We start from the raw sequence: 27193 nt of genomic DNA on the forward strand, positions 1-27193 counted from the left end.
TCCAGAACTACAGTACAAAATGGCCACTGAACTGGAGGGTGTGTCCTCATCATTACTAAGCATTTTGCTATCAGAAGCAGCTCTTTGAAAAAACCTGAACATAATTTCTTCAATGCCATTCAATATTACTCTGTAACTGCAGAAGCAGTAATAAGGACGGTGGTGTTTAAAAAATGCCATTAGAGATTATTACTTAATATTTATGTTAGTTTTTTTTTTTTTAAACCAGCAGCAAATAAGACATCTATTCATAAATTCTCCTGGTTTCAGGCTTCTGTTTTCCAGCAGAAATTCATCCTATCCAGTTAATTTTTCATGAAATGTTATAAACAACAAAAAGCTTAGAGAGATTAACTTTACATTTTTTCCTATAATAGTACAAATTACTTAAGTACAACAGTATCTAATCCAAAACAAAACATATCCATCAAAAGAAAGATGAAGAGATGCAAAGGGAGAGCACTCACACGGCTTACAGGCTCAACTGATTAAAAGCAAAGAGCAACAGTGACTTGGTCTTAACTAAGGAAAGAGAAGACAGTAATCCTGATTGACCCCCTGTAGTTCTGATGCTACCCTTAATGTTACTCAATATCTTGTTAATCAACTGGCCTATACTGGGCACTTAACTGAATATAGAGCAGAAAATATATATAGTGAGAAATATAGTGAGAAAGGAAAACTACCATTTTCAACTGCTTTTGAAAAAAAAATTGGAGCCATGTTGAATACATTGGCAAAATGCTGGGTGTGAGAAGAGCGTACAACAAACATCAAAGTGAGGTTTGGGAAGCCCTATTAGATCCCATCTAACCTTATTTTCTTTTTTCCTTATCCTAAATAATAATAATAAATGTGGAGGCAGAATTTGTGATTCTGTTAAGAGATAGTGGGGACGTCTTTCTCTCAAATAATTCATTATACTCTATCATCAGGGAGATTTTGTAAGGAAAAGTAAAATGAAAAGAACATGGCAAAATATACACTAAAATAGAAAATCTACTTTAATAAAGGTGTTAAAGAGATATGAGGTTAATGATTGTGGATTTATCAGCAAAAATCCCCAAACAGGATATAGATGGCCAGATTCTGTCAGCAAAATAAATTAAAATGTGGATTAAAAATTAAATCGTCAAATATTTCAAATAAAGACAAATGGGCACTTTGATCTTCTGCAGTGGGATTAACAGTAATAAGCATGTAAGCAATATTCTAAAAAGCCAGAGGCAATGAAGTCAGTACACTAATACTATACCCCTGAGTAGTACACTGAGCTTCGGCCTTTTCTCCTAAATCCTTAAGCATGATTTGCTTCTGGGAACTCAGAAAACACCTGGAATGGAATCAGGAAAATGAAAATTGAGCCAGGGTTATTGATATAAAAATAGACTGGAAATGAGCAGACTCTCTTCCTGTATTTTCTAATGAACGGAAGCCTTTAGGGGCTTACTCTCATTAACTCAACCAACCTATCAGATTCAAGAAAAATTTAATACTCAAGGATGATCTGGTATAACTCCTCTATAACAGATGGCAAGTAAGCATTAGAGAAATTAAGTGATTCATTTAAGATATCATTGCTAATTCATGTTAATCTCTTGACTATTAGATTAGTCCCCTTTCCATAATGTTTTCAAAGTATGAAAGTCGTTAATATAACTACATAAGCTACCAAGGTAACCAGTAAAAGTAACTTAAGAATTGTATATCGGACAAAGGAACTTGCATTTTAATAAATGCAATAAATAGAGATCTACTTACTATCTTTTGCACTGTCAATATATTTTTTAAAATGTTAAAATCTATATTGGAGCTCTGAGGATATGTGATGAAGCCAAAACAGTAGAAACAATATGACACAGACAGAAAAAAAGCGACTTGTCCCTCAAGAAAAAATTTTACAGTTCATGTTAAATAAATTTATTCTTGTATATATGGTAATAAACTAGCTCTGGTCTTAATGGTCAATCTTATATGTCAATACAGTTCTGATTTAATAACTCCACTAATCAATATCCTTTCTATTATAGATAAGTGATAAAAACATGAATTTTGTCATGCTTCTGATCTCAGCTACTAGTCAGAAGTAAATTATATAATACAATTGTGAAGCTTTGTGTACTACAGGTAACTGAAAATGCATTTTAAGGAATAATAATATGATACCATAATACCTAAAATTTTGTATGTATAATTTTTTTCAGAGAGCAAGCTCCACTATCAAAACAGCAAATAGTATCAACATACACAGACAGAAAAAATTTCCTTCCATTAGTCAAATCAATAAAGCACATAGGAAAGAACCTACAAATGTTACTTATAAAAAATGCCTTACTGTTCTTTAGAGATGTATAATAACCTTTAAAAATATAACAAAATGAGAATCTCTCTCAAGCAAGAGAGGGTTTTTTGTACCTTTCTTGTAGATATGGGAGATTGTGTAAGTGCCATCTCACATTCATTTGACTGCCTTAGTGCTGGGGGTCAGAGAAAGCTAAACCTGAACACGTTGCCAACAAAGGGTTAACATTTAATTATTTACTGATGAAGGAGGGAGAGAAGTCAAGACAAGAGGGGCTTTCCCAGTTCTGAGCATTTAGGTTCCCCAGTCATGAACAAAGGAAAAAAGAATGAATTTCAACAAATATCAAAAGGAGTTCAAAGACAAAAAAAGGTTATCACGGACAGAGAGTTTACAGAGTAAAAACATCCCTTGAGGATAATGCTGTCCCTCTAAGAAAGTTACAAAAAAAAAAAAGGCTTAGCTGCACTACAAATAAGGCAAAGAGGTAAAAATATCTGTCCTTCAAATAAATGTTTATTTTCAGATACTCTTCCCTCTAGGAGTAGAAGGATTCAAGATAGGATAAACAACTCAAAATTTCTGCAATTAATCTATAATTAAAAAAATCCAACAGCTATGAATGAGCAATCAGAACTAGTCACCTAAGGTAACTAGAGAATTCTTACTCTCAAAACATCTTAAGAGATTCCAATAACAGATCAAAATGACAATACTGCTATCTCAGTATTTATTTTGCTTAATACCCATGTTAGATATGGAGTCCATCATTTTCTAAACTTTGTCCCGTTGCTGCTCAGTCAGAGGTCCCAGTGTGAGGTGATGTCTTTCCCACTTCAGCCTCCAGGGGGTAGTCGGGCTCCAAGATAAAGAAACTAACTTTTAAGATATTCATATATATGGAATCTAGCCCTGATGAAAGGAAAACAGTCAGATTCTACAGTAAGGACCAGGAACTGGAAACCTCACTCTTCCTTCCATTTCTTAATTCATCCTCTACATCATTGTTCAGTCCAGGAGGGCTCAAAGGTAGCTTCTGGAGGGAGAATACAAAAGACCAAAACTACAAGAAAACAGTGCAACTGACTAATAACCAAGGAAACTGGTATTAAACCAAGTCATTTTGAAAATGTTTGAAATAGAGAAAAGATGCGATTAGAATACTTTCCAAATATATGCTTGATTTAAAATTCAAAATTTTAATTTTAATGGGGCACATGACTCCCTTGAGTTAGTATTAAGACATAAATAAGCCTGATGTTTGATTCTGAAAATCATTATAAATAATAGTATTACATCAGATATACTAAAAAAAACCATTAAACTTTCTTAGAAGAGAGGTTAGGTCCTATGATGGATGTGGTAGGCTGTTTTTTCCAACCTCTAAATTACATTCCTGCCTAGTGCAACTCTTGTATTAAAGAGAAGAAAGAGCTGAATGTAATATTTTCCAAATTATCTTGCAGCTAGGGCTCTAGATGCACATCAGTTCAGTTCAGTCACTCAGTCGTGTCCGACTCTTTGTGACCCCATGGACTGCAGCACCCCAGGCCTCCCTGTCCATCACCAATTCCCGGAATCCACCCAAACTCATGCCCATTGAGTCAGTGATGTCATCCAACCATCCCATACTTTGTCATCCCCTTCTCCTCAGGCCTTCAATCTTTCCCAGCATCAAGGTCTTTTCAAATGAGTAAACTCTTTACTCAGGTGGCCAAAGTATTGGAGTTTCAGCTCCAACATCAGTCCTTCCAATGAATATTCAGGACTGATCTCCTTTAGGATGGACTGGTTGGATCTCCTTGCAGTCCAAAGGACTCTCAAGAGTCTTCTCCAACACCACAGTTCAAAAGCATCAATTCTTCAGCACTCAGCTTTCTTTATAGTCCAACTCTCACAACTATACATGACTACTGGAAAAAACATAGCCTTGACTAGACAGAACTTTGTTGGCAAAGTAATGTCTAAACTTTCTAATATGCTGTCTAGGTTGGTCATAACTTCTCTTCCAAGGAGTAACCGTCATTTAATTTCATGGCTGCAGTCACCATCTGCAGTGATTTTGGAGCCCAAAAAGATAAAGTCTGACACTGTTTCCCCATCTATTTACCTTGAAGTGATGGGACTGGATACCATGATCTTTGTTTTTTGAATGTTGAGCTTTAAGCCAACTTTTTCACTTTCCTCTTTCACTTTCATCAAGAGGCTCTTTAGTTCTTTGCTTTCTGCCATACGGGTAGTGTCACTTGCATATCTGAGGTTACTGATATTTCTTCCAGCAATCTTGATTCCAGCTTGTACTGGAATCCAGCCCTGTGTTTCTACTGATGTACTCTGCATATAAGTTAAATAAGCAGGGTGACAATATACAGCCTTGACGTACTTCTTTCCTGATTTGGAACCAGTCTGTTGTTCCATGTCCAGTTCTAACTGTTGCTTCCTGATCTGCATACAGATTTCTCAGGAGGCAGGTCAGGTGGTCTGGTATTCCCATCTCTTTCAGAATTTTCCACAGTTTGTTGTGATCCACACAGTCAAAGGCTTTGGTGTAGTCAATAAAGCAGATGTTTTTCTGGAACTCTCTTGCTTTTTTTGATGATCCAACAGATGTTGGCAATTTGATCTCTGGTTCCTTTGCCTTTTCTAAAACCAGCTTGAACATCTGGAAGTTCACAGTTCACGTATTGTTGAAGGCTGGCTTGGAGAATTTTGAGCATTACTTTACTAGCGTGTGAGATGAGTGCAACTGTGCGGTAGTTTGAGCATTCTTTGGCATTGCACTTCTTTGGGATTGGAATGAAAACTGACCTTTTCCAGTCCTGTGGCCACTGCTGCGTTTTCCAAATTTGCTGGCATATTGAGTGCAGCACTTTCACAGCATCATCTTTTAGGATTTGAAATAGCTCAACTGAAATTCCATCACCTCCACTAGTTTTGTTCGTAGTGATGCTTCCTAAGGCCCACTTGACTTCACATTCCAGGATGTCTGGCTCTAGGTGAGTGATCACACCATCGTGATTAGCTGGGTTATGAAGATCCTTTTTGTATAGTTCTTTTGTGTATTCTTGCCACCTCTTCTTAATATCTTCTGCTTCTATTAGGTCCATACAATTTCTGTCCTTTATTGAGCCCATCTTTGCATGAAATGTTCCCTTGGTATCTCTAATTTTCTTGAAGAGATCTCTAGTCTTTCCTATTCTATTGTTTTCCTCAATTTCTTTGCACTGATCATTGAGGAAGGGTTTCTTATCTCTCCTTTCTATTCTTTGGAACTCTGCATTCAAATGGGTACATCCTTCCTTTTCTCCTTTGCCTTTCACTTCTCTTCTTTTCACAGCTATTTGTAAGACATCCTCAGACAACCATTTTGCTTTTTTGCATTTCTTTTTCTTGCTCCCTGTCTTGATCCCTGTCTCCTGTACAATGTCAGGAACCTCCAACCATAGTGCATCAGGCACTCTATCAGATCTAGTCCCTTAAATCTATTTCTCACTTCTACTGTATAACAGTTAGAGATTTGATTTAGGTCATACCTGTATGGTCTAGTGGTTTTCCCCACTTTCTTCATATTAAGTCTGAATTTGGCAATAAGGAGTTCATGATCTGAGCCACAGTCAGCTCCAGGTCTTGTTTTTGCTGACTGTAGAGAGCTTCTCCATCTTGCTCAAGGCTATGTTTTTTCTTAAGCTCTGTACTAATAATTATATAACAACAATGTATCTTGCTCAAGGACATGTTTCTCCTTAACAAGAATCTTCTGACTAATCTTGTTATATTAAGACAGGTTGTGGGAGTGGGTCTGGTATAAGTATATAAGGCCTTGATAAGACTAGTGAGGGGGCACTCTCCACCCCCTTCTGATGTCTATGTCAGAAGCTTTCTCTGTCCTTTCTCATTGTAGTAAAACTTCTGCCACACAAAAGCTCTGAGTGATCAAGCCTGATCCCTGATCCCAAAGCTAAGTCTTCTTTGGAGATCACAAATCTGACATTGTTCACCATAAGCTATTAGTGGGAACCAGCCCAGCTGTTAGGATCTAATTAAAGGTGACACCTTTTCAACCAGGCCTCTTATTGTAGGTAATGCCATGAAGTTGAATGAGGAGAAAAGATCCAAAACAGAACCAGTAAATACTCTATAGATTTCAGATGTAAGAGTTAGGCCCAAATGAGCTCTCTAACTGTGGTTACTTGTGTATAAAACTGTCTAGAAGCTAACAAACTGAAAATCTACCACATTTCAGGGAACTATACTGCCATTCTAAAGGAGATCAGCCCTGGGTGTTCTTTGGAAGGACTGATGCTAAAGCTGAAACTCTAGTACTTTGGCCACCTCATGCGAAGAGTTGACTCATTGGAAAAGACTCTGATGCTGGGAGGGATTGGGGGCAGGAGAATGGGATGACAGAGGATGAAGATGGCTGGATGGCATCACTGACTCGATGGACGTGAGCTTGAGTGAACTCCGGGAGTTGGTGATGGACATGGAGGCCTGGCGTGCTGCGGTTCATGGGGTCGAAAAGAGTCGGACATGACTGAGCAACTGAACTGAATTGAACTGATACTGCTAGGGAAACCAAAATCCTGCAAAACCTCATATTTATTCAACCTCTACAGCAACTCTTAAACCCATATCAGGAATCAGGCTGTGAAAGGTATGCAGCCTGCAAGTAAAGCATACTTTAATACCCATTTCCTATGAAGCTAAGGAGTGCTAAGAGATAAGGAATAAGTTCTCAGAAGGCAAAACCAAAGGCTGTGGATGACAGTGGATAAGAGTTAATCCTAGAGAACGGAACAAGGGCTACAAAGTAGGTTAACCAAGAAAGTCTTCTTGCAGGACGATTTTACAAGAAGCAGACGGCACACTCAAAAGGGATAACTGAAAAGAGTAATGAAATGACCATTATTTACATAGCCCTAAGAAGGGCTGGCTCAGAGAGTAAAGCATCTGCCTGCAATGCAGGAGACCTGGGTTCGATCCCTGGGTCAGGAAAATCCCCTGGAGAAGGAAATGGCAACCCAATCCAGTCCTCTTGCCTTGAAAATCCCATGGACAGAGAAGCCTGGTAGACTACAGTCCATGGGATCACAAAGAGTCGGACATGACTGAGCGACTTCACTTTCACTTTCACTTTTCAAGAAGGGCTGAGGCAGCCAAGAGGGGATAGTAAAGCATCCACGGAGTGGCAACAGCAGTAAGTTATTAATTTCCTTGGGCCTAAAGGTCAAAGGAAAGCAGCAGGGTCACACTGAAGCCCTGTAAGAGATGAAGTTAAAGAAGTCCCCCAAAAGACTTGTGGCTTTAAGTACAGAAACACAATCACTACCAAATGGCAGCCCTGCTAGAAGGGAACTAGAAATATAGTATCTCTCCAGTGTTCTGTCTTCTATCCTCTTGCTCTATCTGAATGTTTGTGTTCTCCCAAAATTCAAATGTTGAAACCTATCTCCAATGTAGCAGTATTTGGAGGTGAGGCTTTGAGAGGTGCTTAAGTCATGTGGTTAGAGCACTCAAGAATAGAATTAGTGCCCTTATAAAAGAGATCCCAGAGAGTTCCCTCACCCCTTCTGCTGCCCACAGGGGAAAAGACAGTCATTTATGAACCAAGGAAGTGGGTTCTCATTAGAACTCAACCACACTGGTACCCTAATCTTGGATTTCCCAGCCTCTAGAACTGTGAGAAGTAAATTTTTGTTGTTTATAAGCTACCCAATCTGAGTGTTACAGAAGCCTGAATTAACTAAATTGGCTGAGCCTAAATGGAATTAGCTATATAGAATTCTCACCAGCTGAATGGAGAAAAGTCATCACTACCACCATCAATCCCTTACCCATACACCTAGGTGTTAAGTCGGGGTTTAAGAACAAATCACTAAGGAAATTACAAAATCATGAGACAAACTATATTTCAAAACTCATGAAATACAGCCAGTACAGCACCCAGGGACATTTATAACCTTACAAATTATTTTTTAGTACTCAAGTCTTTAACTCAAGAAACACACAATACCAGTAATTCTGAAAACCAACATGAATTTTTTTTCAGGAAAAATTTAATAGTAGCTAAAGTTTGAAAGTGAAAGTCACTCAGTCGCATCTGACTCTTTGTGACCCCATGGACTACACACTCCATGGAATTCTCCAGACCAAAATACTGGAGTGGGTAGCCTTTCCCTTCTCCAGGGGATGTTCACAACACCAGGGATTGAACCCAGGTCTCCTGCATTGCAGGAGGATTCTTTACCAGCTGAGCCACAAGGGAAGCCCAGGAATACTGGAGTGGGTAACCCATCCCTTCTCCAGAGGATCTTCCCGACCCAGGAATCGAACTGGGGTCTCCTGCGTTGCAGGCTGATTCTTTACCATCTGAGCTATCAGGGAAGCTAACGTTTACAGAATGCTTATAATGTGCCAGGTACTCATCTAAGTACTTCACTTACATTGAGTCATTTAATGACTCATAACTGCTCTATGAGATTGATACTGTTGCTGCTGCTGCTGCTAAGTCGCTTCAGTCATGTCCGACTCTGTGCGACCCCATAGACGGTGGCCCACCAGGCTCCCCCATCCCTGGGATTCTCCAGGCAAGAACACTGGAGTGGGTTGCCATTTCCTTCTCCAAGGCATGAAAGTGAAAAGTGAAAGTGAAGTTGCTCAGTCATGTCCTACTCTTAGCGACCCCATGGACTGCAGCCTACTAGGCTCCTCCATCCATGGGATTTTCCAGGCAAGAGTACTGGAGTGGGGTGCCATTGCCTTCTCCGATTGATACTGTTACTTCTACTTAATATCGAGAAAACAGACACAAAGAGGAGTAAACTGCTCAAAGTCACACTAATTAATGTATCTTGGAGATAAGATTTCCTAGGTCGTCCAACTCAAGATTCTATTCCTTTGACAACTGTATTACACTCCCTTTCAGAATAAAAAAAGACTATCAAAGTATCCCCTGAAACAGAAAACTGGAATTGAGCATTAACCATAAAAGAAAAGGAACCACTAGACTACATCTGTTCTGTGCACCCTCAGCAAAGGTCTAGACAGTTTAAGGGTCAATTTAGCTATGGCCTCGAGGAACAGATCCTTCCTGAAAGGTAGCAAAATATGCTACTCCAAAATTATGTCACTGGGGCATACTGGTTATCTTGAGCTGTACGCACTTGAAAAACAGCAAATGAGAAATGCTTTCTCTGAACTCTCCCCTTCGTTCAGATCTAAAGACACATCTTTCAAAAGAAACTCAATTGTCATATATCCCCTACTTGGGAGTTTCATCAACCAGGAAGATTGACTCATCACAGGAAAGGAAGATACACCCAGACAAACTTTGTCATATCTCCCATCTGCTCTTCTAAGAACCCATTTATCTTTGCAAAGTAAATATTTACTCTCCCCTAAGAGGTATACATGGGGCTTCCCAGGTGGCACAAGTGGTAAAGAACCCACCTGCCAATGCAGGAGACATAGAGACATGGGTTCGATCCTTGGGTTGGGAAGATCCCCTGGAAGAGGGCATGGTACCCCACTCCAGTATTCTTGCCTGGAGAGTCCCATGGATAGAGGAGCCTGGTGGGCTACAGTACTTGGGGTCGCAAAGAGTCAGACATGACTGAAGAGACTTAGCACACTCACACAAGAGGCCTACATCCTTTCCCTGGTCCCACATAGATGGTACATAAGCCTGAATCATCTAAGACATCTTGGAGTGTTACAACCTTCCCCTGACAAAGATTGTTTCCTTAACCCAACTTTAGTCAGGCTCCTGAAAATTCTTCTACACACTTCTTTGCAAAGTCTGGTTTTAACAAAACCCTGCTATGTCAGTTTAGCAAGGGTCTCTCATCTTCCACAAAAGATCACTCTCAATCTTCCTCATGGGTTCCTCATCTTCTACCATCCCTCCAGGTGAAATCAAGCCCCACAGGGTCAGAAGCTGGTGACTAATAGAAATTCTCAAGCTTGTCTTAAAGAACAGATAAAGGAACAGCTTGTTAAAACCCCTCTGCTTATAGACTGCCTTCACTGGTGAGCTTGCTTTAGTTTTTTTCCCTCTCTTTAATTGCATGCACCCCAAGCTTCATAGAGCCTAGGTAATATACCACAAGATTCCTTAACCACCCCACAGAAAATACCTCTGATATATGGCTTGCTATAGTACTAGAGGCAGGGGCTTAAGCTGATTTTTAGGAACTTAAGAATCAGCTTTTGTTCAGTCAGAGCTGGCTAAGACTGGTTGAGATCACAGGCCGTAAGACTGGACCCACACAGGTGTTGGATGAACGTCCCTTTGACATCAGAGGGCCAAAACCTCCACCTCCAGAACCATGCTAAGTGCCTCCATCTTTCAACATGCACCCTTGGAAGAAGCATGTAACCTAGATAAGACTGCAAAGAACACTGACTACCTCACTTTTCCTGTACCTCCAATCACCCTTCCTTGCAACTAAGACCACCCTGCTTCTTTATTCCATAAATACCCCACCTTCGGGAGGGTGGATTTTCTGCTTGTTTTCCCTTGGCTGCTTTGTGAGTAAACTCTCTTCTACGGCAAACTTCAGTTTCTCAGCATTTGGCTTGCAGTAACAAAGGAAAAGACCACCCTGGCTTGTATTCAGCAAGAATCTGGTATATTGGTTTAGCCAAAACCCCTCTAAATCCAAGATTTCCTCTTAGTAATTAAATTTCCACTTATTCATGTATTTGCAATAGAATCCAGTTCTATACTGAGGTCTCTTTCCTCTATTGCAGTAGTCCTGAATAAAATATGTTTTTACTGCTTTAACTATCATCTAGTTCCATTTTTTTGTTTTTGTTTTTTTAAAAACACTATCTCCCATGTATATATGTGGGTATGCATGTTGTTAGGAACAAGACACACGCCCCAAATGGAGTCACTTATGCTAAGATCCACTTTCCAAATCAAGACTTACATTTTTGGCCTCTTCCAGAAATGTAACCAAAGAGGACCCTATGGGGCCTTCTTGGGACAGAGCTCCTCTCCCAATATTCTGTGCTGTAGCTCGTATCAGAAATAGCAAGTATATCCTGCATATTTCCAACTACCACCAAATGGAAGAAATTAACTACCTGATGATCATGAGCCTGTAGCCCCCAAACCTATTGGTACCTAAGACCTGATAATGTTAACGCCCCTCATTAACCATTAATGAGGGGTTATTACCTCAACATCAATCAATCAGAGAATTCTGAGTGACCAGATCACACATCTTGGGATGCTCCTCCCCCAATCTGGCCTTTAAAGATGCTTTGTGAAACCCTTCCAGGAGTTAGGATTTTGGGGGCACGAGTCACCTGTTCTCCTTGCATGACCCTGCAATAAATCTTTCTCTGCTCCAGATTTCAGTGTTTTGGTGTTTGGACTAGTAAGTCCAAGTTGGGCACAGGAACTTGTTTGTTCAGTAACAGAAATACAATCTTAAGCCAGTCAATCAGCATCAGTGAGGTAATCTGCCTGACAGACCCCTGCCACTCCCTAAAAGAATGTGACCTTGATACAACCAATCTCCTCTTTACTAGCCTAACTTCCTTGACCCACTTCCTCTGCCTATAAAAGTCTCTCTCTCTCTCTTTTTTTTAACAGATTCAGGAACTCCTTTCTGTCTGCTAGATGGGATGCTGCCGAATACATAAATTGGTGAACAAAGTCTATAAGATCTTTTAAATTTACTCTAGATGAATTTCGTTTCATAACAATGTTAACATTTTTTTGTTTTTTGTTTTCCTCTAGTTAATCTATCTGTTATTACAGGAATCTCAGCCAAGAACTCAAAGGGTAGAGGAAAAATTATTTCTCTTCCCCTGTTGTCCCAGTTTGTAAATCTGTCCTAGAGCACAAAGTGATGGGAAGTTGCTTCACTCATTTAGAAGGCAAGCAATAAAAATGCTCGTGGATTGGAAGATTCAATAATGTAAAGATGTCAGTTCTCCCCAAATTAATCCAGAGATTCAAAGCAATTTCAATCAGTCTTTGCAGTTTCCTTTTTCTAAAGTGAAAATGACAAGCTGACTCTAAAATTCATTCAGAAAGACAAAGGGCTAAGAATAGACAAAGCAATCTTGAAGGAAAATAAAACTGATGGGTATTATTCTATCAGATACTAAGAACTATTATAAAAGTTATAGTAATTACAATAATGTGGTATAGGCACAAGAATGATCAAATTAGTGGAAAAGGGAACATCCAAAAACAAAGCCACACACACAAGGTATCCTGATTTATGACAAGGGCAACATTGAAGTTCATCAAAGAAACAATGGTCTGTTCAGAAAATGCCAGGTTAAATAGACATCGATGTGGGGAAAAAATATGTTGACCTTTACTTGATACCACACAAAAATCAGTTCCATATGGATGGCAGATCTAGAAGCACAAGGTTAAAATAAAGCTCTGTGACCTTAGAGCAGGCAAATATTTCTTTAAAGGCACTAACCATAAAAGAAAAAGATTTACTTCGATTATAATAAAATTAAGAGCTTCTGTTCATTGAAAGACACTATTAAGAGAGTTCCACAGACCTGAGACAGTTGAGGTACATATATCCACCAAAAGACTTACATTCAGTATATGTAGAGAAATCCTTCAAATTGGTATCAAGAGATAACCCAAAATAAAAATATGCAACAAATTTGAATTGGCTTCACAAAGTGAATATACAACTGGTCCTTAAACATAAAAAAAACCCTCTCCCTTTCCTTATCAGGGAAATGCAAATTAAAGCCAAGAGGAGATACCAGTATACACATTAGAATGGTAAAAAGACGGAAATTAACAAGTGTCAGTGAGGGGAGCAACTGGACCTCTTCTACACTGCTGGTTAAGAGTACAAATTGGCACCACCACGTTGGAATAATGTTCGGCAATATCCACACAAGGTGAATGCATGTATTTCCTATGACTCAGTGATTCCTCTTCTAAGTATATACCCAACAGAAATATGTTCAGTAAGATATATATACTGAAATGTTCACATTAGCACTATTCATAATAGTTTCAAACTAGAAATCACCCAAAGACCATTAATAGTAGAGTAGATTAAAAACTGGTTATACGTTCACATGCAATACTATGGAGAAATAAAAAATCCTTACATGACCATATGGATGAATATAACAGACAAAATCAGAAAGCAAAGTCAGACAAAAAAGAGCATATACAAATGGAACTTGCACAGTGTGTACACTATAAAAAACGTCAAAAGGGATCTAAATTAATGATTATAAGTCTGAAGAGTGGTTATTTTGGGGGTGGAGAGAAGTGGCTGGAAGAGAGTAAGAGGGAGCTTCTGGTGTGCTGGTGATGTTCAGTTTCTTAACACAGGTCCTGGCTGCATGGGTGTATTCAACATGTGACAACTGATCAGTCTGCACATTTACGATTTGCGCACTTTTCTTATGAACATTATGCTGCAATAAAAATTAATGTATATGACAAAAAGCAAATAAACTAAACAACAAAAAACATTTCTAGGGACTTCCCACAAAGTCCAGTGGTTAAGATCCTGTGCTTCCACTGCAGGGTTTGATCCCTGGTCAGGGAACTAAGATCCCACAAGGCCCCCTGGTTCTGCCACAAAATAAATAAATAAATTTGTACAAGTAAAATAGGTTTAAGTGACTTATGAAAAATGTATGCAAATCAGTTAAGAATCTAACATCCAACAGGAAAATGGGGGAAAAAATACAAAAAGAAATGCTCAAGAAAGAAATAAAAATGTTTCTAGTAAATTCAAAAAATGTAAATTAGAACAGCAGAATGCTCGATTCCCTATCAAATTAGCAAAGACTAAAGGAAATTAATAAGGTTGCTGCTGAGGATTTGGTGAAAATAATACTCTTATTCCTAACAGAAACTTGAAATAGTATAACCTTTCCGCGTAAAAGTCTTGAAAAATGTATCTTTTGACCCACGAGTTTCCTTTCTAGAAATTATTCTAAGGAAAAATCGGAGATGCAATTAAAAATGGACTTATGCCAGTGTTGACTATAACGGCATTTTGAAACAATGTAACTATCCAAGAATGGGAAAATGATTATGATACATATACATATTGGATATTATGTTGTTTTCAAAGAGTAATGATAAGAAAACACTCAGTGAAAAATACATATACAATTCTATGTGGTATACTTTTTTGTTAAAAAAAATCAAACATATATTTGCATAGAAAACGTTGGCAAGAATACATACTATAATGTTAACAGTGGCCATCTGTGGGTGAAAGGATAACGAGTGATTTAATTTTGTGGCTTGTTTTCTACAATGAAATGCTGTAGAAATGAGCACGCATTATTATTATTCAGATATCTAACCACATAACAGGGTTAAAAAAAAAAAAAATCCACCCAGTCCCTTTTCTCTAGCAATCTAAGTAACATAGATTTTTGTCTCTCTTTCATGTCCCACATGCAATCTTATAACTTGTTTCCTCAATTTTACCTTAGCAGTATCTGTCCAAGCCATTATTCAATTCGGTCTTCTCTCATATCTGAAACTCAGGCACTTGTATTCCCTACTGACCTCAAACCAAGACACTTCCTTTTGGTAAAAGAGCCCTATCTTTCACTACTTCTCCATTCTAGCCCCATCAGACTGCTTCACATAGTGACAGTTCACACTCAAGTCCTGGAAAAATCTGCACCAGATACCTTCACACCTCCCAAGCTTGGCATACTTTGTTCTCGTTCTTCAGAATGCATTTTCTCCCTTCCACCTCTCTAAACAGACTTACAGTTCAAGACCCACCTCCAATATCCACTTACTGGGTGTAGCGTCTCCGAGTACAGACGGCAGTTTCCAAACCAATCCTCCAATGACAGTTTGCATATATTTCAACATATACCATTCTGCACTATTTATTGTCTAGCTTCTTTTTCGTAAAGAATGAGCTCTTTCTTTTCTTAAATTTCTTAAAAGCAAGTTGGATGAATGGACTTTGGTAAAGCATTCATACACATGCCTTATACAGAGGTGTGGGTTTGCGCCTGTGTCTGATAGATAAACGGCAACAGAAACACTAGAATTTTTTTTTTTCATTCAAGATGGCAGAGAACGTCTTAAAATAGTCCCCACACAAAAGCACTCTCACCAAAGCCTCGAAACAGAAGAAACAGCTACACCTAGAGCAACAGCAAAGGACAAAAGAATTAGACGCTGAGACGCCCCGGCCCTAATCACCCACAGGAGGTCCCACACACAGATCTTAAACCACGTTAGAAAACCAGCACCTGCTGCCTCCACTCGAAGAGCCACGCCTCGACAGTGAACGGTGACCTCGGGCACTTCTTGATATTGACCCCAAAAAATCAAGGACGAAAAAGGGGGAGGCTAAATCGTATGGGCGAGTACCCAAAATCCACGACTGGGCCCCGCCCCAACCAGGAGCAGTTACCCCACCCCCACACCCAGCCAAGGCGTATCCATCACCCGGGAAGGAACAAGCTGGGCTCGCGTTCACCGGCCAGGCTGGGAATTCTGGGAGGACCCAAGGCAGAGACTGGGCGAGGCAAGGGCGCCTCGGGCTACACCTGTCAGGCAGCGGCCAACAGTAGGCCCGGAAATCGACGAGATTCGGTGACCAAGACCGGCAGGAGCGTCACCCGATCCGTCGCTCCCTCGATCGCCCTCTCGCCTTCTCCCTCGTCCTTCTCAAACAAAGGCAACTCACACGCACCGCCATTTTCCCCTTACCTCAAAAACCACCTCTTCGTCAAAATCCGGTGTCATCCTTCTCCGCCATGCCACCCGCCTCAGCACGATGGGAAATGAAGGCGGGAGAACAGGCTGCACCCAAGCGTCTGCCTCTGCCAGTCCTTGTGTGCAGAAAACTACAATTCCCATCATGCCTTGTAGCTCACGCCCCTTTTTAAAGCCCGCTCATTGGAGCCGAGCTTGAGCATGTGGGCGGGAGGGCCGGGAACGGGGTAAAACTTGGGCCCTCTGATTGGAGGAGGTTGGGGCTTTTGTCCGCCTTTTACGGCCGCGACTAGCAGAGGGCGCCTGGAGCTCTGATTTTTTTTTTTTTTTGGAGCTGGAGAAGGCCTCGCACTGGCGAAGCCGCGGTGAGCACTGCTCGTGCGCGCGCGTGTACGTCCGCCGGGAGCTCCGCTGCTCGGTGCTCGTGCCCGCCTGCCCGTCGCCGGCGCTCGCGCCGGGGAGCGCCGCCGGGTCCTTAGAGCCGGCAGGCAGCTCCCTTTGTGCGGCGCTCGCGCCGCGGTCCCTCCGGACGGAATGTGGGCTCTGTGGGAGTTTTTCTCTTCTTCCCAAATTCTTGAAACAATGGACTGTAAGGGGCGCGGGGATTAAGGGGGGCGAGCTGGGAAGCGACCTGCACTGGGGAATCATGACTTCTGCTGCAGGTAAGTGACGGCGCTCGAGCTGCCGCTGGAAAGTTTGTAGCGAGCGCTGCAGGTTTGGGGCTCGGAGCTGCTTTCTCCCCCGGGATAGGTTAGTAGTGTTCCCTCTGCCTTTCTCCGGGACTGCGGCAAGTGCGGAGCAGACGGTGTTTGCTGCCGGATTTCTCGTCCCTTCGTGCCTAAGAGGGGCTCTTTGGAAATCATGTGTCTCTTGGGACCTCCCTTTAAAGGAAGACCTTGTTGGGGTCTCTTAGCTCCAGGAGAAACGGGAAATGTAAAGAGGGCATTTATTTTTCTTTCCTAAAATTTGAGCGACTTTGCCTTTGCGTATGAAAATAGTTTAGATTCCCATGTTAAGAAATCAGTTATTCTAGGAAAGGGCAGCGTTCCCGGAGTGTTGAACTTAGCCACTAGGCTGTGTGGCTTTAACCTCAGTGAGGACTGGAAACCCTGACCCTTAGTGAAGAGATTTAGACATTGTTACTGCTGTCCTGGTGGGTTTCCCCCTGTTATCTAAGAATCAGAGGAGTAGAACTGCCTGCCGATGCCAAGGTTTTTGTTCATCTCCACCCGGTTTTTTTGTGCACTTTTTTCCCCTGTGTCTACCTGGTTAGTGTACACAAAGCCTTATTTTCTGTTTACCTTCCTTGGTCCTTTCCCTTCATCCATATGGCAAAGCCAGTTGTATTACCTTTGTGTGCACTCTGAAGAATTTTATGGACAACGTTCAGAAGGAACAGTTCCTATTTTCCGAAATAATTACTGAAGTGGTATTATATTCACTTATAATAACATAGGTTAACTTTTAAGTTAGAACTTAATAATGTATTCAGTATTAAGTTTTTTTAATTTTTGTGTTTTTTTTTAAATAACAATTTCGCCCACATTGAAAGCAATAAACCTTCATTATACATTTAATAGTAAAACAGTGTAAGACTTCAAAGTTACTTCTAGAATCAGCAGTTAAGTATCAGATTAAATTTTCTTAGCTTTTCTTGGCATTTGTTTTAAATTTCTGTAACTTGAAACTGTCAAACAGCACCCTGAATGTTCTGATTTGTGTTCTTTCTGAAGACTAGATATGCTAGAGGTTGTACTGCTAGGTGTAATCTGATTACAAACTAAGGAGCTGAGAAGTTAGCCAATAGGAGTAAGAAAGCAAGGAAAGCAGTGTTCCGGTAGTAGTATTTCTGAAGAAGATGTTGTGGATCTTCCCTTTTGATGTTATATGTGTGTGTAGAGGATGTCATCATATACTGAGAATTACGTTATTTATAAACTCTTCTTTCCTTACCAAAGGAAGCCTTTCCACTTACTTGAGGTGAAGTATTTTCATCCTAAATTTCTGTGCCTCAGTGTAATGAACAAGCCAAATTTAATTTAAATTTAGATTTAAAATTATTGGAGATTTTAAAATCCTTCCAGCCTGTTTTAACTCTTCCTTCCTTTGTCAAACGCATTTCAAATTCGTACCTTGGATGTGTCAACTTTCAGTTCCAGTCCCAACAGTTTATAAATGAACAGATACAGAAGCATTTAATTGATATTTAAATATGTAAACCTGATCTAGGTCTCAGTTTGGAATTGTATTATTTCATTTGAATGACCCTCAAATATTTCAGGCTATTTTTATATTTATCAACTTTACAATTAAAGAAATCCAGACATTTTTGTGGTGTTTAAAAGAGGGACACTTCCTGTGTTTAGCTGAGTTAGTTGGTTTTTAGCATAGCTGGCTGAGAAGCATTGACGACTTTTTTGTTTGCCCATCTGTTAAGATTTATTATAACTTTTTCTCATGTCTAAATGGGGAATATAGAAAAGAACTGCCCATCTTCTAACAAAATTATGTGTTCATCATTCTTACAAGCTGTTTATGATGCTCTTTGGAACAAAATTTAAATGCATTAAAACTTTAGGAACATTATTGGCAACTGGGGGAGATGTTTGTTTACACTGAACCTAATCTGTGGTATTGTTTGGGCTGGTTGGCTTAATTTAAGGACATAAGAAAAATGTAGAATATCTAAATTATATGTATTCTAAAGAAGAGCTTGCTTTGTTTTTTTTGCATCTGTAAAAGAGTAGGCCCACATAGAGATTTTAGAATTTTTAAAATCAGTGTCTGAGAAAAAGAGAGCTAATTATAGGAATGTATTTTATACCTTTATGAACACATACAGGTCTCAGTGTACGTGCGCTGTGCTTTGCTTTTTGGCTGGTCTAGTAGCTCAAAGTGTTGCACGTGGGCTGCAGCCATCTGTGTGTAATAGATGACGAGTGTGTTTGTAATTGTTAGAATAGTGTTACTAGTGCTTTACACTCTTACCTTATTTTTCCCTGGAGCCAAACAGCTGTGTAAATAAAAGATTTGCTGCTATGCTCTAAAAAGTTTCAAGTCTGACTGTTGATACAGTATTAACATCCAAAGGTGCTGGATTTATTGCAAGTTTGACATTGGAGCAGACCGTCTCATAATGGCTTGTTATTTTTTGATTTGTGTTTCTTTCAAAATAGAGCCACTGAAAATAATGATGAATTTCAAATATTTCTGTGCTACTGACTTAGTTGAACACTTATTCCTACTAATAATTAAGAACTTAGTAATCCTATTGAAGTTGATTCCTACAAACATATTATTATTCTATGTTTAAATGGTATTGATTTTTTTTTTTTTTTTAAAGAAATATCTTGTTACTGAGACATAGTAAAGACTATGTGTGTGTGGCAACTCTGTCTGTTCCCAGGCCTAGTGTTCAGCACTGGGGATACAGCAGAGAGACAAAGTGTCTGCCCTCCTGGAGCTTGTCTCCTTGTGGTGAAGACAGAGGGAGGTACACCGAAGAAAAATCACACAGGGCAAAGGGCTCCGGAATCTAAGGGTTCTCCTGAAGCAGGTATCTCAGACGTATCACCTCAAAGTCATTTAGACTTTAGAGTAATCTGTTCAAATCCCTCATTTACAAGTAAGGAAACTGAGGCAACCAGTTCTGCATAAAAACACACGGTTAGGTTAGTCAGCTCTCCCAGTTACATTATTGGTTTCCTCCAAAACAGCGTTAACTAGGCCAAAGTTCACAGTTCTTTAATTCATCGAGTATGTGTTGAGCAAGTTAGGTACAGAATGCTGTGCTGTATTTGTTGGTAATCAACCATAGTTCATGTAGTTAATTGAGTTTCTGGAACAGGAAGAGATTTATGATTCTTGGAAGCAGACCCTGTACAAAACATATTTAAAGAAAAGAGTAAAGTTAATACCAAACATTAAAAAAAAAAGATTGAACTGAAATAGCAAAAATTGATTGAGTGAATGACCCTGAAATTTCTGAACAGGCTCTAAGATTCAGTAAAAGATTAATGAGATCAGAGGTGTTTTGTTTTGTTTTTTTGGGTTTTTAGCTGTGGTAAGATAACCTAACATAAATTTAGCATCTATACTAAGTGTACAAAGCAGCAGTGGTAAGTGCATTCATACTGCTGTGCAGCCAGTCTCCAGAACTCTTTCCACATTGCAAAACTTTTTTTTTTTTTATTCCTTCAAAATGCCCAGAGGTAGGATGTTTTCAGAATGGTTACAGAAATGAAATCAGTGTGACAGTCTGCCAGTCTTCCTTATCTTGAATAAGATGGGAGGTTAGGAAGAAGCCTAGGGCAGTCATACTTTCTCTTAAGACTTTACTTAATAGGTCAAGGGTTTAATTTAATAGACCATGACACAAAGCTTTATCATTAGGGTTTGAATGGTTTTAAAATATTTTCTACCTAAAAAAGAACAAGCAAAATAATAACGTGCTTATTGAACATTTAACTGAAATTGCATGGCTTTGGGAATTTGTATTAAGGCATTTGGGAACTACCTCATATCTTTTTTTATTATAACATTATACTGAAGAATTAAATGAGAAGGCATCTGTTATCAGGTGACCTTAGTTGAAGAGGTTTGAGAAATTCTTCCTTGGTTGGTAAAAAGGAAGTAGAGCACCCTACTTTTTTTTTTCTCCTTACTTGTGTCCCTGTAATACCTTCCCGAATTGGAGTGTTGTGACTAATTTCCTTTGTTGAAAAGAAACTCACCACCAACTGAAGAATCAAAGCCTCTGTGTATCCAAGTACATAAACAGTGTCCAGCAGATGATATTTTGAAAGGTTTAAAAATATTTTTTTACCACAAGTCTTTTAAGAAATATGAGAGGGTGAAAAGTGATAGTATAGATAGAAAAACTAAAAGAACTTTAAAAAATGTGGATGTTCAGACTATGTAACTTCATTTTATAGGCCTTTTGTGTAAAGTTTTAGGTTCCTATAGGCTAGAGCAGATCTGCCGAAATCTAACACAGTGCTTATAAGGTGCTTATTAAGTCCTTTTAATATAATGTCAAGAAAGAATTGCTACCATAGGAATTATGGTCATCTTTTAAATGCGCTAGAACTGTGGTTATAAATGAGGGGTGCACATCATAATCACCTGGTGTAGAGTGTAGACATGTGACTTTCTAAAAATAAAGCTCAGTGAAGAATTATAATGAAAATTCCCATTTGACAACCCCTGCACAGGAAAAATACCCGCTTTATTAAGAGCCTCAAATAATACAGTATTGATAATTTTCAGTTTTTAAGTTTGGGAAATTTCTAGTTTCTGTATTCTCTTTTAGGTTATTTTGGGGTTCAAGTGAGATAGGTCATTGATAAAGGGTATTTTATACAACTCCACTGTGTATCCTTGAGATAGAAGAATACTGCTATTCACATGAGATGTTTGGGTCGTATCCTATGTAAACCTTAGGCAAATTCAGCTCTTGGACTCAGTAAATGAACCACAGTATCCTGTCCTCCTATACAGATCTAAGCAAAAGCCAGTTGTTTCATTTAGTGTTGACTAAAGATATGGTGAGCTGTTCCAGAGTTAGAAGAACAACTGTACTGGATTTACTAAGCAGTGTACACTATACCAAAATCTGTATGTACTGGAATTGAGCAATTTACAGAATTTTCAAAAGTAACACTGACTCTGCATAATGTAGTATAATAATCTACCTAGTAAAATGCATTGTCAAAAGTAAAAATGTGAAACTTAATCATTTATCTTCTGCTTTGGATTTTTGGTCATCAGACTTTTTTTATTTCCCCTTTCTAGAGATTAAGAAGCCACCAGTGGCCCCCAAACCAAAGTTTGTTCTGGCAGCTAATAAGCCAGCTCCACCTCCTGTCGCACCTAAACCTGAGATCTTGGTTTCTAGTGTTCCACAGTCAACAAAGAAAACCAAACCATCCATAGCTCCAAAACCAAAAGTTCTGAAGGCCTCACCTGTCCAGGACATCACACAGTCACCATCAAGGAAAATCGTCGTGAACCTGGAAGAGCATACACAGGAATTCCCTGAAAGTATTGACAACTCGAACTGCAGAAACAGAGGGCATCCGAGCAGTGATTATATTTTACCAGTGTGTTCCTGCCATCCTGGATGTAACCATAAGCTTGAGAGCAGAAAGAATTTGTATGTCAAGCAGCTTGTCTTAGGGCCCCTGGAAATGCATGAGAATTTAGAAAACAACAAAATTGGTGAGTCCCCTTCAGCTGTGAAAAATCAGCATAAATGTGATTCTGTTGGTGAAAGGGTCAAGAGCCAGAGTAAAGTAGTTTTAAAGGCAAGCATCCTCGAAGAGAAGCTCAAAGATGTTTTAACACAACCAATGTCACCCTTTCTTTTCCCCCAGAAGCACAGATCCACAGACAGTCCAGAAATGAGTGATGGCTGTAATTCCCACAGACAATTCAGCATTGAATTTGCAGATTTGTCACCTTCCCTGTCCAGCTTTGAAAACGTTTCTAATCATCACCCTTGCCACCTACAACTTCCTAGCACTGAATTTCAAAATTTTGAAACTAATCAGAATGACAGTGAAAAAAGCAACACTTGCTATCATTCATCTGAACAAGAAGCTCTAGAAAATGGAAAAAGGAGTCCTTTCTTATCTTCAGATGGAGATAGTAAGAAATCAGAAGCCAGAGACCTTGGTCCCTTGGAAATCCACTTAGTGCCATGTACTCCCAAATTTCCAACTCCCAAGCCCAGAAAAACACATGTTGCACGCCTCTTACGCCAGAGACATATAGATACTTCTAGTGAAAGTACTGAAGAACCAGAGGATGTAGACAGCTTGCCTCATGTTTTCGAAGATAGTTTGAAAAACAATAAAATCAGTGTCTTTCATCAGACTGCTTTGTGTAACCAGGAACAGGTGGACAAAGTGAAGCCAGAAAATAAAGGTGAATTGAATGTGGACCTCACTGGTGACAGACAAAACTCGGTCTATTCACAGAAAGCCTTGCGTCCTGAAACATTTTCCTCTGAAAAAACGGCACCTCCTTTAGAAACAGACTCTAACTTGAGTTCTGACGACAAGTCAGGAGATAGTTCTGGTATGTCACTTGCCGAGGACAAAGGAATCAGTTTTATAAGATGCAATACTCTATCTATGAGCCTGCCCAAGCAGCTCAAATTAACCTGCAGCGAACATTTGCCTACTGCCTCTAACCCAGGAGTGTCTGCCCCTCAAATGCAAAAGGAATCTATGATAAAAGGTGAAAGTTCCTCAAAAGTTGTCCCCAAAAAACCTCAAAGACACAGTTTGCCTGCTGCCGGAGTGCTTAAAAAGGCTGCCTCTGAGGAGCTTGTGGAGAAAAGTTCTTATCCCTCAAATGAAGAAAAAGATGCAGAGAAGGGTCTAGAAAGAGATCACGTGCAGCATTTATGTGCCCCAAACAATGGTATGTCATCCTCCTTTGATATGCCTAAACGGGCTTCAGAGAAGCCAGTGTGGAAATTACCTCATCCCATTATCCCCTTTTCAGGGAACCCAGAATCCTTAAAGTCTGTCACCATATCCTCAAACAGTGAGACTCCCACACCCCTGACCAAGCCTAGAGCAAAATCATTATCTGCTATGGATGTGGAAAGGTGCACTAAGCCATGCAAAGACTCTCACAAGAAGAACTCTTTAAAGAAGTTGCTCAATATGAAGCTGTCCATCTGTTTCATGAAGAGTGACTTCCAGAAATTTTGGTCCAAGCATAGCCATCTTGGAGACACAACCTCAGGCAGCCTGGCAGGTGGGGAGCAAAGAGGGAGTGAGAGTGATTGGCATGGCCTGTTGGTAGGAGAAGAGAAGAGAAGTAAACCCATCAAGGCATATTCGGCAGATAACTATAGCCTGGAGTCCCACAAGAAGAGGAAGAAGTTGCGGGGCCACACCAATGCAGCTAATGGACCAAGAGCCGAGTCTCTGGATGACCAAATGCTGTCCAGGGAGTCGTCCTTGCAGGCACCTTGCAAATCTGTTACCAGCGACTATGTACCAGAGTATGAAAATATACGGCATTATGAGGAAATACCAGAGTATGAGAACTTGCCCTTTGTTATGGCTATGGGGAAAACTCCCGAGTTGGAACGACGGAACTCCAGCAGCGTGGAGGACACTGATGCAAATGTGTATGAGGTACAGGAGCCGTATGAAGCTCCAGACGGCCAGCTCCAACTCGGACCCAGACACCAGCATTCCAGGTAACACTTAGGTGTCAGACAGACACGTGTATCACTGAAATTAACCTTCAGCAACCCTGGGAGATAGGTTAAGATCTCATAGGTGGGGACAAGTAACTTGGCAAGAGAGTGGTTTATTTGATTTTATTTTTTAATTAATTTTTATTGGAGTATAGTTGCTTTACAATGTTACATTGGTTTCTGCTATACAGCAGAATGAATAAGCCGTACATATACATTATATCCCCTCCCTTTTGGACTTCCTTCCCATTCAGGTCATCACAGTGCACTGAGTGGAATTTCCTGTGCTATACACTGTATTCTCGTTAGTTATCCATTTTATACATCGTATCAATAGCATACATGCGTCAGTCCCAGTCTTCCAATTCCTCCAGTCCCTATTTTCCTCCTTAATATCTATATAGTTGTTCTCTACATTTGTGTCTCTGTTTCTGCTCTGCAAATAAGATCATCTATACCATTTTTCTAGATTCCACATGTATGGGTTAATATACAATATTTGTTTTTCTTTCTGACTTCATTTTGTATAACTCTCTCTAGGTTCATCACGTCTCTACAAATGACCCAGTTTGAGAGAGCAGTTTAGTTAAGCATATATTAAGTTATTTCCAAAGTGCAGTCTCTTTTTATCATGTAGTCAGGATGGGTATTTGCAATGTAGCCTTTAAGTTGTTGACTTAAAAGTACCAACTTGGAATACAGAGCGAGACCCTAGGCGACAAAGTTGTCCAAGTCATTGAGGTTTATTTGCTAGGTATAAGAAATCTGTGAAGCTTTTGAAATCTATGTGTTTACCTTTGGTGCCCTTGTCAGATAAAACCTCTAAATTTGCAAAAGTCACTACTCTTGAGGATTATTTATTTCACTTGTTGAAGGCTAATTACTAACTTCAGATGGAGATAGAAAAAATGCAGGAGAAACATAACTCCTGCCTTTCTCACTTTTGTATACATACTTCTACCCCTGGTGTGCCTGCTTCATCTGTCTTATTGGAAACCTTGCCTGTCCTTGATGGTCCAGCTCAGCCATCCTTTGCTTTCTGAAGCTTCCACAGTTACCTAGTGGGACGTGTTTACCTCCTGTTCTGATCTCCCAGTTGTGCTTTGATGCTGTGGTGTCCTTTGTCTCAGTCTTCTTTATGGTAGAATTGTTTATTGCCATGTCTGATTGGTGTTTGGTTTCAGGCTTCATGAAGAGTTCTGGTCATATCTTTTTGTCCTGCATGAGGCCAAGCAACGGGTTTAGTGGGGGTCGGTAGATTTGGTTGAGTAAATGGAAGAATGAGTGAAAGAAGGGAAAGGGGAGCAGCTTCCTAACCCCAGGAGCAGCTTCCTTCTGTCCCCCTAGTCACAAAGGGATCCTTGGCATTGTGTTGAAAGTGTTTTGTGTTTAACACAAAGCACACAGACCTTTTTGGAAGTCTTTATATTCTTTTTTAGGTTACTAACTTCAAGCCTTTGAGTGCTTAGGTCTTAAGATAGGACTTCTGTAGAAATATTAACATATGTGGCACATAGTAGAGCCTCAAAAAAAAAAAAAAAAAAGGATTATTGGATGAATTGAATAAATCAAATTAAGCAAAATCTTAGTTGTTGCACCAAGTAAAATATATTGTCCTTTTACCTTTCAGATGCTCTCTTGGCACTTTTCTTTGCTCATAATCCTCTCTGCCCTTCCTCCTTTAACCCCCAAAGACTTACTCCTTTGCCTTAACTTTTCTAAATCGGACTCCATCCTGTTTACAGCTGTCTACTCTGAATGTTAGTACCTAGGTGAAAACCTCTCCCTTGGCATAAATATTTCAATGGGGAATAAAGTATCCAAATTTTTTAAAGGTCTGTTTTCTATTTTCATGCCTGCTCATCTCACCATGGAACAGTTTTGTTGATGCTGCCCTCCTTTTGAATAATTTTTTATTGGAGGATAGTTGCTTTACAATGTTGTGTTAGTTTCTGCTGCTACTGCCCTCCTTTTAACAAGGTTTTGTGTGTTATTGGGTATGTGTGTACGTTGAAGGGACGAATTTGGCTTCTTTGTGACATCCTGCTGCTGCTAAGTCGCTTCAGTCCTGTCCGACTCTGTGCAACCCCATAGATGGCAGCCCACCAGGCTCCCCTGCCCCTGGGATTTGCCTGGATTTTCCAGGCAAGAACACTGGAGTGGGTTGCCATTTCCTTCTCCAGTGCATGAAAGTGAAAAGTGAAAGTGAAGTCGCTCAGTCGTGTCCGACTCTTAGGGACCCCATGGACTGCAGCCTACCAGGCTCCTCCATCCATGGGATTTTCCAGGCAAGAGTACTGGAGTGGGGTGCCATTGCCTTCTCCGCTTGAGCAATGAGTGGATGCCAACAATTGAGATAGGATTAGGTTTGGAATAAGAGTAGTGAGTTTGCTTTTGGGATATGTTGGATTTGAGATGCCAGATAACTATCTAGGGGAAAGCGTTAGTTACTCAGTCATGTCTGACTCTTTGTTATCCCATGGACTGTAGCCCACCAGGCTCCTCTGTGGAATTCTCCTGGCAAGAATACTGGAGTGGGTTACCATTCCCTTCTCCAGAGGATCTTCCTGACCCAGAGACTGAACCCAAGTCTCCTGCATTGCAGGTGGATTCTTTACCATCTGAGCCATCAGGGCTTTGTGACATGCTCCTATCCTTAGCTAAGATGAATTTTTTTTCCTTGAAATTGGAGATTTGACCCTTAGTGTTAAGTTTTCTGTCGACCCTCAGACTTGATCTGAAGGGTTTGTGATTATCTCTAATGCAAACTGTAAACTTCTGGAACTTGTTCTTCATCTGGTTTGCTTCTTATGTCTTTAGGGCACTGCTGCTCTGGTCAGGGAGGGAAACGAGGATGGAAGGGGTTAATGTACACATCCAGCCAGTGCAGCCGGATGGCATTCATAAGAAGGGCTTTTTCTCAAGGCCACAGGAAACCGAGGGCGGCTTTGGA

The 27193-nt window shown here is 40.1% G+C and overlaps 2 protein-coding genes across 4 annotated transcripts in view; one reads left to right on the forward strand and one right to left on the reverse strand.

The window, feature by feature from the left end:
• The window catches only part of VEZT (vezatin, adherens junctions transmembrane protein), a 79603-nt gene extending 63437 nt beyond the window's left edge, over positions 1 to 16166 (reverse strand). For all 3 annotated transcript variants that reach the window (XM_027543125.1, XM_027543124.1, XM_027543126.1), the window contains exon 1: positions 16014 to 16166. In XM_027543125.1, the coding sequence (XP_027398926.1) occupies positions 16014 to 16166 (153 nt within the window). The remainder of the gene's footprint in view (positions 1 to 16013) is intronic.
• Positions 16167 to 16354: 188 nt separating this feature from the next.
• Positions 16355 to 27193, forward strand: part of FGD6 (FYVE, RhoGEF and PH domain containing 6) — a 106959-nt gene continuing 96120 nt past the window's right edge. The window contains 2 exon segments of the mRNA XM_027543129.1: positions 16355 to 16681; positions 21813 to 24240. Coding sequence (XP_027398930.1) covers positions 16666 to 16681; positions 21813 to 24240 — 2444 coding nt within the window. The 5' untranslated portion in view covers positions 16355 to 16665.

This window comes from Bos indicus x Bos taurus, chromosome 5, assembly GCF_003369695.1.
Source record: "Bos indicus x Bos taurus breed Angus x Brahman F1 hybrid chromosome 5, Bos_hybrid_MaternalHap_v2.0, whole genome shotgun sequence".
Taxonomy (NCBI): domain Eukaryota; kingdom Metazoa; phylum Chordata; class Mammalia; order Artiodactyla; family Bovidae; genus Bos; species Bos indicus x Bos taurus.